Here is a 13,402-nt window from a genome sequence, read left to right on the forward strand (position 1 = left end):
GCCCTGTTCTTCCTAAGTGCTGTCTCTTGAGTGCACCAAATACAATGTGAAAACATGTCAGGACTGCATCCAGTCTGGCCCGGGATGCGCCTGGTGTAAGAAGCGGGTAAGTTTTCCATCCCTTGTTTTTCACGCATATTATTATGTTCCGTCAAATAATTTTTCCTCTGAACCTTTTCACTCTGAATGATACCTTTTGGTATAAAGATAATGAAACTTTTTTTGTTTTGGATAGTGGATGCCCATTTCAAGTTTTGCTTTCTGGGCTGACCCACCGTCACTGTCCTAAAAATAATAAACCGAATCTGCTGTTTTCAAAATGGTGAATGCTCTGCTCTTCTAGATCTCCAGCTTCATGGCACCCTTTTCCCTCTTCGGGAGCAGACCTGTGGGTCTCAAATTTCAGTGGTACCTGTGCAACGCCAAAATGTGACCCAAGAGATTGACTGGATAGCATTGACTTTGCTATAAGGAGGATGGAAGCCAGCAGCAGCCAATTAGGATTTATCTCAACATGGTGCAACAAAAATAAAAATAATAAAACCACACAAAACCACAATAAACTTAACGGCACAATAAACCTAAACCCAAATTCAAAACCAACACAATAAAACTTAGGTCTCTTAGATCCGTGCTTGAAACGTGCAGATTAGGTGGGATAAGTTAATAATGTTCAAATAAAAATTGAAAGCAAATAATGAGAAGTGGCATTGATTGTAGGTAACTTCACAATTCATGGTTGCTATCACTTTGATCTTTTAGCCATAGGTCATGGGTCAAATCTGAAAGGGGAGTTTCCATCAAGATGGAGGCTTGATATCACACACAGGTCCCTCAGGTCTGGTTCTTAGGTGCACATGATGGCCTTCTTAGCCTCCTCCATTATGGGCATTAGTTGCTCTTCAGGCACTTGCTGTCGACACGAATGGATGCAGCTTGTGCTCTGGGGATTCTTCTTTATTTTGTCCCTCTCCCATCCATCCTCCTCCTATCTGGCCAGCCAGGCATGTATTTCCGTACCTGAGAACACCCAAAAGTAGTGCACAAGAGCAGATATTATCAGGTTTCATAAGAGGAAAAATTAAGACGTCCTTGGGGGGGGGGGAGTCCCCTTTTCTTTCAAGGTTTGTATATTTTTTCAAAACCAATAAGAACTGGTTTTTCAAGCAATAGAGTCCACCCACTGAAATGTTGCCCCACATGTGATAAACCACCTTTAAAAAAAAGATAATCTGCTTCCACACTGCCAGTAACTATGGATATATAACACATTACTATTTCCTTATTTATTTTCTCTCTCTCTCTCTCTCTCTCTTTTGGCAAGGGTTGTTTCTCCCCCCACCCATAAAATCTTATTAATCCTTTTTCACAATATACCACAATTAAAAAATAAAAGCAGGAAGAAAAGGAGAAAAAATAACAATGCAAAGTCCTCTCTCTCAAAAGCAGATCCTAACCCTTGTCTCACACAGAAAAGTGTGGACCCTCCAAACTCACCTGGTAGGGCTGCCATATGTCTGGAATTTCCAGGACATAGCTAGGATTTGTCCATCAAAAATGGCATCCCGGCCAAATTTTCAAAAAGTGGCTGAAATGTCTGGGATGTGTCAGAAAAGTTGATTTTTGTCAACTTTCCTTAAAAATAGGTAAAAAACCATTTTTTTTGCAAAGAAAAAAAAGCTCAACATGTCCAGATTTTTACTTTTTGAAAGATGGCAACCCTATCACTTGGGGGCTTCCCTTTCTTTTCCCAGCCTCCCACCCTGGAAGCTCTTACCTTCTTTGCTTCTTATATAGGATCTACCACCCATCTCCTTCATGTGCGTATAATCCACTCATTGACTCAGAGTAGAGGACAGAGGAAGAAGAAGAAAGAGCAAAGCAAAAACAAGGAAGGAAAATAATGAAAGTAGGAAAGTAGGAAAAAAGAAAAGAAATAAAGACGGTTTCTGATTCTCCATCTGTCAGTTATATATTTAAAGATCATCCAAAATATTCAAGTATTCACTCCAGGATGGTATCCAGCTGTTCCTGCTTCTGCTAGTCCTTCCTTTTCCATTTTCCAGATCCAGACATCTCAAGTTCATTCATTTTTCATTCTACACAAAAAATCTAAAAGAGGTTCTCCAGTTATTATTATTCATAAATTTCAGCAATTGTCTTCCTCCAGCCCAGCATAACAACTTTACCTCCAATGTTGCAAAACAATAAAACCCTCATCTTTATTCATACAGGAGTCTCTGCACTGTGGTCATATATTAAAACAGTATTTCATAGTTTTACTTATTGTATATTCATTAATTCAAACCCAGTTCCATATATTCCAATCCCATTTCCTGTTGGTCATAGTTTTCCATCCTAATTTAGAAAAAAAAAAATACTTCCAATTCCTCTCCCTCCTCCCACGAGTGCTTGGTACCTTTTTCCTCTAAATTCACTCCAAATTGTACACAGAATCCTTTCTTTCTCCGCTCTATGTCTGCCAGCTCAGAATATTTCTTAATCTTTCTGTCCATGTCTTCATTCCACTCCTCCAACATTGTAATTCCACTGCTTGACTGTTTCACTCCTCCAGGCACCTGTGTGAAGGTCCTCTCCAATTCACCATCTACTGCCTTTAGCGTTACTGTCCCACTCTCCTGTTCTGGCAGTCCTCCATCAAAATTCTTCTCCAAATGTTCTGTGTCTTCTTTAGCATCTTACTCTCGTCCATTTTCATTCACCATTTTATGCATTTTACCTCTGAGCTCTTTCAGTTGTTCATCCAATAGTTGCTGCACAATGCCAACAGTCAATGGGGTGTCCAGCGGTACTTTTGCCATTACCGAGTGCTCTAGGTCTTATTAACTACTCACTTTCTTGAAGATCTTACAGTCTTTGCTTTAAGTCTGAGTCCCTTGGCTTCTTTTTATTAGAATGCATTCTTTGCATTCTTTTCTCATAGTAGCTTAATTATGTTAGTTTAACTTTGCAACCAGTGCTTTCAGGAGAGGATTAAAAATAAAATACAGTAAAGAATTTTAACAGTTGGAACACCCTTCTGCTGTTTAAAATCTTTCTTAGGCACAAGCATGCTTATTGTTTTGCTTGCTTATTGTTTTGCTTTCAGCCTTGTAATTATCCTTTTTTCTTAAACCATCAGTCAGTCAGTTGCATTGCATATGTATATTTCAGCTGGCAGACAGATCACCCCTGTTGTAATTTATAGTAGTCTCACAAGTAAGTAAAGAAAGGAAGGTTAGGCAACCTTTTGTCCCTTAGGACGATTACGTATGTGGTGTTTGGGCAACATTGTGATTTCTTCCACTCTTAGTCACTCACCCCCATCTGAGTCCCTCAAAAACTTCTCAGTATCTCAGGGTGGAAAGCAGCTTTTCAGAGCGTCAGAGGTTAATCCTTGTTATCTCTGTTTCCCCAGAGAGAATGCAATAAACAAGATTTATGACTTGGCTAACATTAATCACCATATCATTATCTCTGTTGACAGTACAGTGGTACCTCAGTCTAAGAACAGTCCTGTTAACGAATGATTCGGGCAACACACTCCACAAAACCGGAAGTACCGTAGGTGTTCCGGCTAGAAAACTTTGCCCCGGAAGACGAACAGAAGCCGACTGGTGGAAGGGCACCAGTGGCGGGAGGCCTCATTGGGGAAAGTGCACCTCAGTTTAAGAACACTTTCAGTGTAAGAACGGACTTCCGAAATGAACTAAGTTGTAAATGGAGGTACCACAGTATGTTGACGATAAAAGCCTAGTCCGCCATCTTTCCTCCCTGAAAGTCCCCTTATTGACTTCCATGGCAAGGGGAAATATGGTTGAAATGTAAGAAAAGTACAGACTAGTACAGACTAGTATTTCAATAACATCATACATGAATACTATGACAAAAAGCTTGTAAGCATGAGCAATGTTAGACCAATTCCACAACAGACTGCCATATGGAAGTCCCATGAATGCCTTTCCAGTACAATCCTTTAGAAGAGTAATATTTTAAGCTCCTAAATTCTATTCTGACTGTCTGTAGACAGGCTCTTTGGGAGCCTTTGGCTGAAGAACTACTTATAAATGCCCACCACCTCAGGCAAAGGTATTCTCAGCCCTGTAGCTAGATATCCTTTTAACTAGAGACACTGGACATTGGAAGTTCTGCAGGCAAAGCATGTTTTTGGAGCTATTGTTCTTCCTCTGTTGTCCAAAATGTATCAGACTTATTTCTGAAACATACTGACCATTTGTTCTTTTTTATTTTTATGAAATACAGGATTTCACAAAAGTAGGAGAACAAGATTCCAGTCGCTGTGACACCAGGGAACAACTCCGGCAGAGGGGATGTGGGGATGACATAATTTTCCCAGAAAGCATTGCCCAGCCAGGTCCACCACCAAGTCAAATAAAGCAAATCCAGCCTGAGAATGTGCACCTGCAGCTAAGACAAGGTACTACTCTGAGTAATTACTAGACAAATATAAAGTGGATGAATGGGGTGATTATAGTGACAGGGCAAGGAACAGGTGTGACTTCCTTTGTACAGGTATATAAATAGTTCTCGAATTCTTGGAAGGTGGGGAAGTACATTATGCCTGGTTTTAAGTGTTGGATTTGATTGTTTAAATTCTATAATGCCTCTTTGGGAGCCTTTGGCTGAAGAACTAGTTATAAAGTGCCTGAAACAAATAAGCAGAGGTAAGCTGTAGATGCTGAACATCCAGAGAAATATATGCCACCCGTGTTGTTATACACATGCACCTTGTTCACTTCTTTTTCTGTTTTTTTCTTGTATTTGAATTTTTATTAAAGCTTGAAAGAACAAAAAAACAGTATGCAGAAATAAACATCAAATATCGAGTGTTTGCCACACCTTGTTCACCTCTAAGTATGGATGTTGTGAGAGATTATCTGAGCCTGACTTGGAAATGAGCCCTAGGTGGTTCCAAAGACCCAACTCAAAATGGGAAGTGTGTCTCCCAAACGCTGCCTCAGAATATGAGTGCTCAGAGGAAATCCCCTTCCCCACCTGCCAGCCCTCAATATCGCATTTCACCTTGGTGAATAGGCAGAACGCAGGAGTGATGGAAGGAGAGACAGCAGAGGGGGGCCCCTCCCCAAAAGCTCTGTCATCCTGAGTGACAGGATGAGAGGGGTAGTTCTTTCAGGGGCTCTTTCAGTTACAAAAGCCACTGAAAGTATTACGTTTCCTGTAGAACATTGCACCCCATCATGCTATACTTGGAGAGTTTACCCAACACTACAGGCAACTTCCCATTTATGCAGGGGTTGTGTTCCAAGCCACCATGCATTTAAGTGCAATCACACCACACTTAAGTGCAATCACACCATGCATTTAAGTGCAATCACACCACGCATTTAAGTGCAATCACACCATGCATTTAAGTGCAATCACACCACGCATTTAAGTGCAATCACACCATGCATTTAAGTGCAATAACACCACACATTTAAGTGCAATCACACCACGCATTTAAGTGCAATCACACCACGCATTTAAGTGCAAGCACACCATGCATTTAAGTGCAATCAGCGCCATTGGAAAAGCCTGCAAACACCCTCAAAACCTCTGGAAACTCTTGAAAAACCAGTAAAAAAAAAACCAAACCAACAGTACTTACCAGACACCAAACTCTACCACAATCACTCCCTCCAAACCTCCTTGCTCAACCTCCCAACTCTCCACAGGCCTCAAGGGTCGGTGCAAGGGCTCCTGGAATTGCACTTGCAGAGGCTCATGGGACTGATAGGCACTGTTTTCACACCATCTTTTGCCCTTTCTGGGCTCTTTGGGGGCTGTTTTCCCATTTTTATTTTTTTATTTTTTTAAAAAATATATTTATTTATTTTTCCAAAAACATAAAAAAAATCAAAACAATACAGAACAACAGAAACAACATTGATTAATTAAAGAAAGAAACAAAAAAAGAAAAAGAAAAAAAAGAAAATTAAAAACAAAAACTTCAGTTTTTAAAACTCACATTTACAAAACTTTCTTTCTTGACCTCCTCACACCTCCCTTTTTTGTGTTCCTCTTTGTCCAATCAGATACAGCAAATCCTTACCCTCCTTCAAAACTCATTTCTAATTATTATAATCACTTCTATTATGTCTCCAATCTTTCCTCCTTATAATTAAACACCTTTAACATATTGTTTACTTTTGACATAATATAACCTTGTTTTTCCACCCTTTTTCTATTACATTTTTTGCATATTTTTTAACACTGTATCACTAACGCCATATTATTTCATATCCAACATCATTTTAACATTCATACACTTTGCAGTGTTTCTGCAGGTAGTTCTTGAACTTCTTCCAATCCTCTTCCACCGCTTCTTCTCCCAGGTCTCGGATTCTGCCAGTCATTTCTGCCAATTCCATGTAGTCTATTACTTGCATCTGCCATTCTTCCAAAGTGGGCAAATCTTGTGTCTTCCAGTGCTTTGCAATGAGTATTCTTGCTGCTGTTGTCGCATACATAAAAAACGTTCTATCTTTCTTTAACACCAATTGGCTGACTATGCCCAGGAGAAAGGCCTCTGGTTTCTTAGGGAAGGTATATTTAAATACCTTTTTCAGTTCATTATATATCATTTCCCAGAAAGCCTTGATCCTTGGGCACGTCCACCAAAGATGAAAGAATGTCCCCTCAGTTTCTTTACATTTCCAACACTTGTTATCAGGCAGGTGATAAATTTTAGCAAGCTTGACTGGGGTCATGTACCACCTATAAATCATTTTCATAATATTTTCTCTTAAGGCATTACATGCCGTAAACTTCATATCGGTGGTCCACAACTTTTCCCAGTCAGCAAACATAATGTTATGACCAATGTCCTGTGCCCATTTAATCATAGCTGATTTAACTGTTTCATCCTGAGTATTCCATTTCAACAGCAAGTTATACATTCTTGAAAGAATCTTAGTTTTAGGTTCTAACAATTCTGTCTCCAATTTCGATTTTTCCACCTGGAAGCCCAGTTTTCCTGTTTTCCCATTTTTAAGTCACTTCTGGGTTCAGTGTGATGCACATAGTTGCATACCAGTTGCATGCCAATTGGGTTCAGTGTGATGCACACAGTTGCATGCCAGTTGGTTGTTGCCTGTACTTCTAAGTATGAGAGAAGCTTTGTAATCTTGGCACAACAAGAACTTCTGCGTCTTGCCCTCAAAAGTTAGTTCCAGGACAAACTGAAATGTTTTACAATTTTCTAGGTGGGGTGGGAGCTTGTGGTTCTTCTGATGTTGCTGAACCACTTGGTTAGGGTGGCTGTGCTGCTGGGAATTGAAGTCCAACAGACTTTGGAGGACCACAGGATAATACCTAGTACTTAATTATTTGCATTGAGAGTAGTACTGGTGCAGGTTGAAATACGCTGGCATTTTGATATGCTTCCTGCAACCTGTAGCTTTGATATTTTCTTCCATAACAGTCAGGATGTAGTAAAACTCTCTTTTTTTTGTATAATCATTTTTATTAATTTTCAATTATCACAATCCAATAAAAGCTGCATTATGACAATACCAAATTACAATACAATCAGAAGGCCAATTATTCAAATATCAAATTAAACAATTTTTAGTGCCTTTCCATGTGTTGAGTTTCAGGGTACATAGTTCTTATTTCTTCCTGCTTCCTTGATCTTGATTAATCCAATTACAACAATTCTGATCTTAATCCTTAATTTAACAGTCAATGATTTCTTGACTTTCATTCATAAGTACTTATTTAATAAATTTTACTTCTGCAAGAGGAGTTTGCATTCCGTGAATTTCCTGTGTGAGATGTTTATTTTCCTTTCATTTCTTCATTCTTCCTGTTGTAATCCATCATATACGGCATCTCTCGATCTCACTGCTCTGCTCTCAAGGGCTAATTTTCACTGCGTCATACATGCCATTTTTGGTTGTCAAAGTCAAAAAAAAAAAAGAAAAAAAGACTGGTGCCCCACCATAGACCTTGGCAGGTCTCCAACTATTCTTTCCCATCCATCGCTCAGCTGTTAACGATATGGCGTCCCACCAGAGCTGTGGTAGATCTTCAAAAGGCATCTTAATTGCAGTTCAGTGAAGCTTTACATCATAACAATATTCTCACAGTGTCCTATTTTTCTAATAATCCATAAATATTATCTTGTTCTCATTGATCTCCTGCTGCCTTTTTTCAATCCATTAGCATTCGGGGGGAGGTTTGCCGAATCATCAAAGCAGCAAACATAATATATTAAGAAAGGGTAACGGTTCCCCTCCCCCAACACACCTCAGTTCACTGCGAAGAATATCTTCTTCTCTCCAAACCAAAACGTTGCTGCTCAGTGGCTGATACATTTAGGAGGTTATCTTGTCCCATTAGTCCAGCACATGTCTGTAAATTAGATCCAAATTTTTCTTTCTAAGATACAGAAGATCCTCCACTCATAATGACTGCACCAGAGGGTTTCCGATACGCAAAATGCTTTGCACTCAATGCCTCCCACCTTCCATTTCAGGATGGGAGCCAGGTATCAGATGATCTGTGAGTGAAGCTCACCCCCCCCCTGACCAGAGGGGGAGGGGCTTGCAAGGACAATTACCCTCAAATTAGTCTTTGTTTATGTTCCGCAAACGGGTTCTGCTAATGTGGGATCTGCCTTCATCATGATGGAGAGCACCGGAAGTGGATGTAGTAAATCTCAAATGCCTTTTGTAGAGTTAGATACTTGTCTCCTCCACCACCTGCAGAACAATTTTGACAGATGGGTAGAGTTGCCCACCTGTCAATCATCTGGCAGCATAAATATATCAGGTGACTTTTTTTGCATGGCACTGGGCACAAACCCCCCCACCCCCATCCCATTGATCACCTTATCATCAGGGCACGTGTTCACAGCGCTATGCAAGTCTTGATGATCTTCAGGGCTTGCATTGCGCTGTGCACAGAAGCCACAACTGTCAGCTGAGTGTTGGTGCCTGTTAGGTGCTTCCCACAGTGTATGAACCCCCTCCCACATTTGATCCCAGCTTTACTTGCCCCACAGGGGCAGGAATGGAACAAGCTTACATGCAACCACTGACATGCACAATGACCCGGAATGCAACCTCCGTGCAAACGGGGAGTTGCCTATATCTATATGTATATGCAGATGGGCATGGCTTGACCAAAACTGCCTTGGGAGCCTAATTAAGGCCCTCAGACCAGAGGCTCCCCCCGCCATAGAGGATGCTCTCAGACTTTGAGAGTGGCAGGATTAGGGCAAATGCTCATTCTTTCCCCTTTTGCTAACAGATCTACCTGCTGTTTTTAATGTGACATTCCGCCGTGGGGAAGACTACCCTATAGATCTTTACTATTTGATGGACCTCTCATACTCTATGAATGATGATCTGGAAAATGTGAAGAAGCTAGGAGGAGACCTGCTGAATGCTCTCAAAAGTATTACCAAACATGCTCGAATAGGTGCGTACATTTCTGATTAATCCATTTTTCTCCTGGTACTAACAAAATTAGCATTTAGGATTGTTTTAATTCAAAAGAGTAGAACTACACGGAGCACAACTCTTCCATATCAAATACAGATTTACTGAGATTTAGTGAAATTATTTTTGCACTGAAGGCACTGTCAATGAGGCTGGGTATGGAACTTCTGCTGCTACTTCACACAGTGGATAGAAGATAATAGGCAAAATGAAACATGATTTAGGACTCAGCGGCTCCCTCGGCCAATAAAGCGAGGTGAGCGCCGCAACCCCAGAGTCGGCCACAACTGGATCTAACGGTCAGGGGTCCCTTTACCTTTATATTAGCAAAGAAACAATTATTTGAATGCATTATAAACATGCAACACCAGAGAGCAGGAAAATTTTATACGTAATTTTCAATAGGTTTTTTTTTTTTTTTTTTGTTATTACAATATGATTTCTGACTTATTTATAGCGTTTTTCCCCTGTGCGTAGATCTACTCTTAATTGCTTTGTTTCATTTATTTGCCTCATTTATCCAAATGTTTGTGTATAGGATTCTTCTATTTTATTAACTGTTCCTTCTAGTTTTCCGATATTTTGTCTATTCCATAATCCAAAGTGTCCAAATCATTTTTAATTTCATTAATCTCTAATTCAAGCGATATTGTTTGTTCTACCATCATCTGCTAGGTATCTAAAGATGCCTTTCTTTCCTCTGCTGCCCTTTTCCTGGTACCCAACATGCTGTGTTGGGACTGTTTTAATCCCACCCCCTCTGTTTTCTACTTTGCTTTTTAAGAATGTTAGCACATCTGTCTCTTTATGGGGGGTGGAGTAGAAATAATAAAATGTTTATTATAACTGTTCCTGTAGAAACTTCAGCAGCAGCACAACTCCTCTAGATACCTTGTTTTGACAGCAGTACCAGTAAGCTTAGCTCATTTAATAAGAAAAGAAAAAAATTCCCATGGAGGAAGTATCAACTGGCAAAGTAGATTTTATATTCTTATGCACATTTTTGTCATAATATAATAATACTAATTCCGCTTAATAATAAAATAATGCACTTAAACATAGCACAGAAACTCCTTTGTTCGTTTAAACTTTTGTTATCTCAGAGCATAAATCAAGCCTTTTGCCTTCATTCTACACTCAGCGGCTTCCTCCTTTCTAAGTGGTAAAAAGTAGCTGACTTACCTAATAAAAGCTCTCAGTGGCAGACGAAGAAACTCACTTAAGTTGTAAATTATTTTATTCCGAAGATAATTTCAGAAAGGGATGTGTTTCTGGATCTAGTTGTCCATAGAGGCTGCTGCTTCCAAGTTATATTCCACCCAGCCAGGGACCCCAGAAAGCCCTCTGGCAGTCCCCCCCAGGTAGAATAGCTCTCAGGAAGCTTCAAGAGGAAATTAAAAGAAATTTGGAAACAACTGTTTGTTCTGATTCAGTGGCAAAAAGCAGTTTTCCCTGGGGGAAGCAGCAGGTCAAACTCAGACCCATGCTTTGAAAGCGTGGGGCAAGCGGGAAACTGCTCAGATCAGTGCTTTTTAGGCAAGAAACAAGTGGAACTATGGATGAGCCCTTTCTTGAAGGAAAGATACCAACAGTCGAGATCTGAACCATGGGAAGGAAAAATATGACATTTATTCTCATTTGGGTGACAGGCAGCATGTAAAGAAAAAGATCTAACTCTTTCAGGGGGGTTGGAGATTTTAAGGTCAGAGAAGAATAGAATTAATATTTCTTCTGTTGTATTCAGTTGTCAAATGATACCCCTTTTGTAATCCCAGATCTTTCCACTTGTATTCCTCTATTTAACTTTAACTTTATTTTAAACAATTGCAGGATATATTGACTGCCCTATTCCCCTCAGTGGTTTAGAGTTCTTCCCTCTATATATCTTCGGTGACAATAACCATTTTGGACCCTTCTTTTCAGCGGCACTTCCCTTGTGTTCCCTTAGGGTTTGGCGCCTTTGTGGACAAGACTGTGTTGCCCTTTGTTAACACCCACCCAGAGAAGCTGCAGAACCCTTGTCCAAGCAAGGAGACCAAATGTCAGCCACCATTTGCTTTCAGGCATGTGCTCAGCCTCACAGACAGGGTAGAGAAGTTTAAAGAAGAAGTCGGCAAGCAGGATATATCCGGGAATCTTGACGCACCAGAGGGAGGACTCGACGCCATGATGCAAGCCGCTGTCTGTGGGGTAAGAGTACCATATGGGAACAGGCACCATGACAAAGTGCTCTTGGGGAGTGAGGAAGTTGAATTTGGGGGGGGGCATGGATTCCTGTCCAAAGTGGAAGTGAGTTCCCCCTGATAATCATAATGTTGTCAAGATATGCTGTTGCTTTTAACGTTGTATTTAGGCTCAGTGCTGAAGGCATAGAGAGATTCTAGGCAGGGTCTTTATTATTGTTGCTGTATTGTTACAAATTAAATTAAAATATTACAATAAATAAGATAAGATAAATATTAAAAATGAAATAGAGTAATAAAATAAACTCACGACAAATGAGATAAAACAACAGCACAAAAGCTAAAAACAATCTGACTGTACAAACCTTCCTAAAAATAAAGATTGATTAGTCTCCAAAATACAAGAAACAATGGGTTAATTAATTATACAGTGGCCGTTTTGTGGCAGCATTATTAAAATGTCCAATAAAATAATGACAGGAGAACAAACTGGTCATAAAGGTGCAAAATGTACGGGTGGATATTTAAACCTATTAAATCCATTTTAGTGTACACATAGGTTATCCTGTCTTAGGACTGAGATCTGGACAGACATTGTGTCCCTTTCAGCTCTGATTTTATGTAGAATCATAGAATCTTAGAATTGCAGAGTTGGAAGGGTCACAAGGGTCATCTAGTCCAAGCCGCTGCAAAGCAGGAATCTTTCACCCAGTGTGGTTTGCTTTTTTAATCTGCTTGCTTTTTAAATCCAGGATAAGATTGGTTGGAAAAATGTAACACGCTTACTGGTGTATACGACAGATGATGGCTTCCATTTTGCTGGGGATGGTAAACTTGGAGCCATCTTAACCCCTTATGATGGAAAATGCCACCTGGAGGAAAATATGTATAAAAGGAGCAATGAATATGTAAGTACTCAGAGTAGGCAGCACACTTTATGAAGTACCTGCGCTTTACCTTTACCTTACAGGATTTACGATTTTAGACTGGAGCCGACTGGACAACCCATACAACTGCGTTATTAGGAAAAGTCCTCTTAATTTTCTAAGAACTCTTTTCTTAGGCAGAAAGACAAGGGGTCCATGTTTTTTGTTTCGTTTTTTGTTTTAAAGGTTCAACAGATTTGTAAACCAAGCTGTTTGTTAACCTGGTGTGTGCGTGCTTGTGGCATTCAAGGCCAGACCTTGGGAAGCTGAGCCATCAATTGCGATGGGGATACCTTTGTTTCCTGTAGAGAGCCACCTTCCTTTGGTGCCAGGGAACAAATCCAAGAACACAGTGGATGAGAAGGATGGGGCTGGGCTCCTCCAGCAGTTTCCCTGCCACCTTTGCTTCTGTTTTCATCAGTGCCCTCTCTCATAATCTCTGCTGCACAGGAATGAGCAACATGTTGAGAGCGCTGCTCTGTTTCTCTGGGGGATGGAGCACCAGTGAGTTGGTGTGTGCGGCTTGTCTGCTGTGAGAACGGGAGGTCAGACCACAGCTGACTGACAGTCTCTCTGCTTTAACTACGCCAGTGGCCCTGCCCTTAGGAACCAGGGAGGGAGGGGCCAGACTGAAGGGTCGGAGCCAGATCTAGCCTGCAAGATCCCACCAGGATCTTCACTAACTTGGAGAGAGAGCCCTAAATACTGTTTCCTTTGTTACACAGGACTATCCATCTGTTGGTCAGTTGGTTCAAAAACTTGAAGAAAACAATATCCAGCCCATTTTTGCTGTTACCAGTAAAATGGTTGATACATATCGGGTAAG

At 40.5% G+C, this 13,402-nt stretch overlaps 1 protein-coding gene across 2 annotated transcripts in view; it reads left to right on the plus strand.

Annotated features, from left to right (window-relative positions):
- Positions 1–13,402, plus strand: part of ITGB2 (integrin subunit beta 2) — a 55,294-nt gene that overhangs the window by 30,111 nt on the left and 11,781 nt on the right. For both annotated transcript variants that reach the window (XM_079978016.1, XM_079978017.1), the window contains 6 exons: positions 18–106; positions 4,264–4,438; positions 9,277–9,447; positions 11,416–11,657; positions 12,403–12,558; positions 13,302–13,397. In XM_079978016.1, coding sequence (XP_079834142.1) covers positions 18–106; positions 4,264–4,438; positions 9,277–9,447; positions 11,416–11,657; positions 12,403–12,558; positions 13,302–13,397 — 929 coding nt within the window. The remainder of the gene's footprint in view (positions 1–17; positions 107–4,263; positions 4,439–9,276; positions 9,448–11,415; positions 11,658–12,402; positions 12,559–13,301; positions 13,398–13,402) is intronic.

Source organism: Podarcis cretensis (assembly GCF_951804945.1).
Source record: "Podarcis cretensis genome assembly, chromosome: 1".
NCBI lineage: Eukaryota > Metazoa > Chordata > Lepidosauria > Squamata > Lacertidae > Podarcis > Podarcis cretensis.